A 6,726-nucleotide genomic window follows, 5' to 3' on the forward strand; every position below is an offset into this window, starting at 1 on the left:
GCTCATCCATTCCATCTTCTCGACCCTTTCTTTCCCTGTAGCTGTTGGGATACGGAGCCTTTGCAGGAAGATCCGCGTGGGTGTATTTTCTTTCTCCCCTCCCGGTGTGCTTCGGCAAAGGTCTTTTCTCTCTCTCTTTTTCCCCCCCTAAACCACCCACCGCACAGGCGTGCATCCTCCGCCTGCCCCTTTTCGGTTCCACCCGCCCTCGCCTCCCCAGTTGCCAAGTCGGCAAGTGAAGAAGTTGGTCGCCCAAAGCTTCGTTGGGTGTTGCAAGATGTTTTCCTATCGCAGCTGGCAATCTTTCTTTCTTTCTCTCTCTCTTTCTTTCTCTTTCTTTCTTTCTTTCTTTCTCTCTTTCTTTCTTCTTTCTCTCTCTCTTTCTCTCATTTGGGGGAAGAGAGAGACGGGGGCGGGAGGAAAGGGATGCTCTTTCCCAATTGCCCCAGTCGCCGGAAAGCGCTTACCTCACATTCCTCATACTTGATATTATCCGTCAGTTTCCAAAGCATTTTCATGGATTGGCGTGGCGAGAGGCGAGAGGGCGAGAGGGGAGGGGGAAGGGAGAGAAAGAAAGAAGGAAAGGAAGAAAGAAAAAGAGAGAGAGAGAGGGAGGAAGAAAGAGAGAGAGAGAGAGAGGACGAGGCTGTTTGCCCTGCCTGCCTGCCTGCCTTGCGCTCTCCTCTGGCATGCAGAGCGCGCCCGCTGGAGTGCTGGAGCAGGCGGAGGCGGAGGAGGAGGAGGAGGAGGAGGAGGCGGAGGCGATCTCCCGTGCCCGCTCGGAGATCTCCCTCTAATGGTCGAAACTTTTCCCTTCTCCCACTCGTCTTTCACCAACCGCCCAGCCGCCACCTCATTAGCATAGCAACCCTCGGCCAATTGCTCAGCAGCGCAGCAACTGGCCCGCGAAGGGACCAGGGGTCGCAGAGACGCCACTCGCTCGCGCTCTGCCTCCCTTGGAAGGGGGAGGGGGTGAACCCCCTTTGGAAACCACTGGGCCCCGGCGGGGGAGATGGAAACGGGCCCTTCTCTTGGGTGGGTGGGGCGCGGAGGGTTTCCACGCTTTGCAAGCAACCGCCTTCCGGGCATCTGTTTCTCTCGGCCACCTTCCACAAGGCGACCCCTCCACCCCCCCCGTGGGAGACCCTTGAAGTTTGCTTCCAGGCTCCGCCTCCCTCTGCAGCCGCTGCCCCTCAATGTTCTTCAGTGGGGAATAGCGTAGAAAAGCCCCCTTTCCAAGCGATGTTTCCGACGGGGGCCCTTTTCTGTTTGGAACCAGCCTCCCGGGGAGCTCTTCTTCGAACTTGAAAGCCACCGCAACCTGCCATCCCATTCTGGACCCTTGGAATCTAGGGGGAAGCGGGTGGATTCCCGAGAGATCCGTCTTAACGATCTGAGTCGGGCCTGACACCCCACCCCGCCCCCCATTTACTCAAAAAAGTTCCCCTGGGCCGAACCCCACCACCACCACCACCCCAAAAAAAGTTAAAATGCTCAGGTTTGGACTTCAACATACTTTTTTCCCTCGTTCTCTGAAGTCATTAACTTTTGTTGAACAATGATCGCCTCCCCGCGACACACGCTTTTTCTCCAAAACCCAACAGGCGCACACATACACACCATTTGTGAATCCCAATTTGTTTAGCAGCAAGGAGAAAAACACTGCAGGCGACTTTCTGGAATTTTTACACTGATGAAACTTTCTCCCACCCATTCAGTACCTTGTTACCTATTCACATATGTGGAGGCCACGAATTGGCCCTCTGTGCTTTCTCAGCTCGTCGGGAACAGTGAGGTGTGTTGCCCAATTCTCCAAGGTTGTGTTCTTGAGTAGAATTGACTTGGACTCGATTCCAAAATGGGACTTGTTGTTATTAGAAACACTTTGAACAACAGGTGGTTTCCAGGGGAGCTCAGGCAGGTAGCATTCAGACTGAAATAAATTTGACTCCAGGCCACAGTGTAATGTTTTTAACAGACAACAGCTATTTTTTTTTTTTTACAGAGAATAGCTCTTCATAAGGGACAAAGAGAGGCGAACAGAGCCATATGACTCAGGGGGATTTAGGCTCAAGCAGTGAATTAAATAAAGGCAGAGGTGTGGATTTTCCTACCCAGGTGTTTTGTTTTGTTTTTTCTGTTCGAAATCAACTCCCTTTTTCACGGCTGGGGAAAGCAGGGAGAAAGGCACATATTGAGTGCGAGCAGAGCGGGGCCAAGTCGCCCAATATCTGGAATCGAATTTCAGGCAAGATTGACTGATAGGAGATGGGAAAGAGCCTAACTTCTATTCAAACGGTGTGGACCTTGGCTACACCTCGGATCTTTATTTCCTCCTTCATTTCATTCCTTGTTCAAAGCTGTTCGTTTGGATTCCCTCTTCCTCCTCCTCCTCCGTTTACCGCGATTGTCTCATTGCTCGTCTGTTTATGCGAGTCCAAACTGATTTCTTATCAGGCAGGTGGGAAGTTTGAGCTGGCCATTCTCTTAAAACCAAGCCTCTTCCCTTATTCGGACGCTGACACCCGCAGCCCAGAAATGTGGCTGGGAGCTCCCTTTTACCGCTTGTGCCCTTCCACCGAGGACAGCCGCAGTGGCAAAGGAAACAGGCTTTGTAAAAAAACAGCAAAAGAGCAAAACCTACCACTCCAAAAAAAAAAAAAAAAGCAGAGGCTCTCTTCCCCGAGTAACCCAGCTATAGTCCAGCCCGCCTCCACCTCCAACAAGGCCCTGAACAGATTGGCGAATTAATTGGGAAGCAAATGCGTTCAGATTCTGGGGGCCCATTCGGAGATTTAGCAGGCACTACACACTCAACCCCTTAAGTTGGTTAACCCCAACTGAAGCAGAGAGCAGAACTGGCTGGTGGAAAAACTCTTCAAGCATCTGGAAGTTTCGTATCAGACCAAGAGCCGTACAACCGGTTTCTTGGAGCAGCCTTCCCGGGTTCTGGAGGGAGCACCTGCCCAATTTATGCTCGGTCTTTTTCCTCTCGTTCTTCCTTTTCCTCCGGACTCCCTGAAGAGAAGGGGCGTTTTGCTCGCTCTCTCTCTCTCTCTCCCCTCGACGGTCAAATCCAGCTGCGGGGAGGCTCGCTCCGAGGCCCATCGTCAAGCCGCTGGCAGGGCGAGTCAAATGCGCACACGCACACACACCCCTCTCCGCTCCCTCTTTCCCATGGCACGCTGTGCCTTCCAGCGGCGAGGCTGTTGCGCCACTCGGCTCCCAGGCACTAACGGGAATGGGTGATTTCTCTTCCCCCGGGGTCACTTCAGCAGACGGCGAGGATGTGGTGGTGGTGGTGGTGGTGGTGGGGAGATCTGCCGGCAGGAATCGGAAGCTCGGCCTTTCTTCAAGGAGGACCGGCAGTGGGGTAACTGCCCTGCATAGATTGGCTGGCCAGGCCTTGGGGTGGGGGTGGGGGGGTCAGGATCCCAAACCCAGTAAAGAAAAGAAGGGGACGAGTAGTGGAAAAAGAATATGGCAGAAGAGCTTCAGGTACGCTTGCAGGTGAACCAAAAGGGGCCTTGTGAGGTCCCCCTAACATTCTGGCATACGCGATGGGCATCGTCTGTCTCTCAGCTGTTCCTACTCAATTATACCAGTGGGATCGGCCATCTCTAGCGTCCCAAGCCTGTAAGGGAGCAGTTGGTCGGGGACTTAGGCCTCCTGATCAGGGTTTCTGGAAGGCAAGGCAGACAGGTTGCTCTCTTCTGACCATCCCTTTAAAAATGAATGCTCTGCCCATTTTAGACCAGTGGAGGGGGGGGGTCAGCCCCCTAGGCCAAAAGTTGGCCTCCAAGCCCCTATGGCCTTTGCTCTAAGAGGAGTGGTGGCTTGGCCACCACGGTGTTCAGATGTTTTTGCACACCTGAAACGCCATTCCCTGCAGTACAAGAAAGAGCTTTTACTGCAGATTTGTCTCTGACTGGGACCCCGTTCCAGTTCAATCCTAAACATTGTAACTTGAAACATTGGCAGCTAAGACTGTCGCGCTTCGGCTCCCGACTTCCATAGGAAGAAGCCAATGACCCAAAAGAACAAGGACTCGTTTTAAGGTTGTCTAAGACTCGGCTGTGTTTCCCCCGACACAGACATAGACACACATTTTCACAGATTATCTAGAACTGGGGAGCATTGAAACTTTTCAGAAACCGAAAGAACTTTTTTTAAAAAAACTTTTTTCTCTTGATCCGGACCTGGAAAGAAAAAGAAAGCCACCAAGCTTCCTGTGTAAAAGTTAACCTTTTCTCTTTCTACAGAAACAGCCCTGAAATTAAGAAAGCAAAGGAGAGGCAGCACATTAGGAGCTACAGGTTGGCTGCTGAGATCTGGAACAGTGATAAAGGTGAGTAGTGAGGTTCAGCCTTTTTTGGGGGTGTCTTCACATAGAAAGAGACCTCCTCGTTCATTGAGTTCATAGGCAGCCCAGAGCCTGTAGTTAAATTTTCCCCCTTTTCCCTTCCTTTTCTCTTTTTCCTTTCCAGTGGATATATATATATATATCCACTGGAAAGGAAATAACATATATATATGTTAAGCTTTTTCCCCGCTCTGAAGGATGGTGGAACCTCTGACCGCAGTCCAAGCATCCTCCGCCTTACTAAGGCCTAGAGTCTGAAGCAACATAGCTTTCGCTTTCTGGCGCCTTTTAAGTTTCTCCCGACCCCCACCACGCCAGAGAGGCTAACCAGGTGCTTACACAATGTACAGTATATGCTCCTTTTTTTGGAAACACCTTTGTGCATTGCTCTCCTGCTTTTGCTCTCTCGCACACCACAGTCACCTCGACCCACGGGGCTTAAAAAACTTCTTTAAAAAAAAAAAGGTTTAGTATGTGCAATGGATTTCATAAAGCCATGCTAAAAAGAACCAGCAAACCAGCCAACTCCCAGACAGGAAGACTCCAGTGAGGGTGACTTATTACTGTAAAGACAAAGCTACGGCCAGGCGATGTTGCTCCTTTTTCAAACGTAAGCGTCTCTCTCTCTCCCCCCACCCCCACCTGTTGAAAGGTCACGGAGTCTCTTTGCATAACCGCGTAGTATCCTAATCAGATTGCCTTCTTTTCCCTTGCCCTTAAGACTATTGGATTGGTTACTCAGCCTGCTGACCTGGATCCATGCTTCCTTTTCCTTCTTTAAATTACAAGCCCCCCAAAAAAAATAATAATAACCCTGCACCGAGAAAGAAGGAAAGAAAAGAAAAGAAAAGAAAAAAGAAAAGAAAAGCGAAAAGAAAAGCGAAAGGAATAGAGGAATTGTGTTACCTGCCAGTCCCCCATTTTTGCAAGAAGTGACATTTTGGCTCCGGGCTGCCTATTACCAGGTCCCCGCTGGTCATGGAATGAGTGATCCGCCCGCTTGCCTCTTCTGCGATCTCTTTAGGCAAAGACTTCTTTTACCTGCCAGAGGAACTGCTCACCTGGTCATAAAGTGCAAGGCGCTACCTGTCCGCGCCTGCGCATTGACTCAGGAATGCTCACAAACTGTCTCCGCGGATGATGGATTTACACCGCCACGAGCAGCTCCAGGAGTTGTGCGTCTCGCCTTGGTCTCCTTTCAGGGCCCGGTTTCTCTTGGGAGTCGGCCCGGCTTTCCTAGCCGGGAAAAATCAGAGGACAAGCGAGCCAGAAGAGCTGCCAGGATGATTTCCGCCCCCCCCACCCCGCACCTTCGTCTTCGGTCCTCTCCTTCTATGGGTCAAGCTTTGTGGGAGGGTAGAGGAACGGAGACCCGGTTAAGCGCCTGGCGCGCGTCTCCAGGGAAGCCGAATGAGCGCTTGCCTGAGTGGCCCTGGCGCTCCTGTGCATCGCCAAGGCGATTTTGGGTGGTGGGTGGTGGGTTACAGAACGAATGAGCGAGGGAGAGAAGCGATGACCGAGCAAGGAGGAAGCGACAGAAACTGGGCTTCGCTCTTCTGACGCATCGCCAAACGGCCCTGAGCCGGAGCTTCTGGCGAACTGAGGCGCTCTGGCACGGAAAGTGTCCCAGAAAGCCGCCGCCGCGTCGTCTCCAAAGTCCAGTCGGTTTACCGGCGAGCCACCTCCTTCCTCGGCTTGGGCGGCAACCGTAGACCTCCGGGGCAGGAGGACTGGCTAATCCGAGCGCGGGTCCCTCCTGGCTTAGAGCAGCCACAGGGCTGGAACGGGACCTCGCCTGGTCTTTGGCCGAACTCAGCCAGGTGAGTCCCTGGCCTTTCCCGAAGTCGCTGCGGACCTTCATTGACTTCCATGGGCGGCGCTGGGCGGCGGGCTTCGCGGGCCGAGCTGCGAGTGGGCTTTGCGTTCAAATAAAGGAGAGGGGGGGTCGTTTTCAGCGGCGTAAAGTGCAGCTCGGACGCAATAAGAGATTTCTTTTTCTTTATTTGAAAGAAACGAAGACCTTGGAGGGAGAACTTGGCTGGAAGTTGTGCGCCCGGACTTTTTTCTACAGCAAAGAGTTGCAATCCCGCTCGGTCTGGATCTCTTGAGCGAAGCAGAATTGGAATGGGGCCGCAGGGTTAAACTCTAGCGCAGCCCCGAAACTTGGCCACTTTAAGACTTGTGGGCTTCAACTCCCAGAATTCCCCAGCCAGCGATGCCCACAAGTCTTAAAGTGGCCAAGTTTCGGGAGGCCCTGCTCTAGCGTTTCAACTTCGCTTGCCTCGTGGGTCACTTCGCAGGGTGAGGTGGTGGGCTTAGTTTGAGTTTTCCGCTAGGAAAGGCTGGACGGGAAGGGGGGGACG

The 6,726-nt window shown here is 52.6% G+C and overlaps 1 protein-coding gene across 3 annotated transcripts in view; it reads right to left on the reverse strand.

Annotated features, from left to right (window-relative positions):
• The window catches only part of TFAP2A (transcription factor AP-2 alpha), a 53,279-nt gene extending 47,340 nt beyond the window's left edge, over positions 1-5,939 (reverse strand). For 2 of the 3 annotated variants that reach the window (XM_026676681.2, XM_026676680.2), the window contains exon 1: positions 468-794. In XM_026676681.2, coding sequence (XP_026532466.1) covers positions 468-518 — 51 coding nt within the window. In that variant the 5' untranslated portion in view covers positions 519-794. Of the gene's footprint in view, positions 1-467; positions 795-5,269 lie in introns of those variants that run through there. The other variant, XM_026676682.2, reaches the window with a different exon arrangement.
• Between the last annotated feature and the right edge of the window lie 787 nt (positions 5,940-6,726).

The sequence above is a fragment of the Notechis scutatus genome, chromosome 3, assembly GCF_049901735.1.
Source record: "Notechis scutatus isolate UNSWTSFEM ecotype Mainland chromosome 3, rNotScu1.2, whole genome shotgun sequence".
NCBI lineage: Eukaryota > Metazoa > Chordata > Lepidosauria > Squamata > Elapidae > Notechis > Notechis scutatus.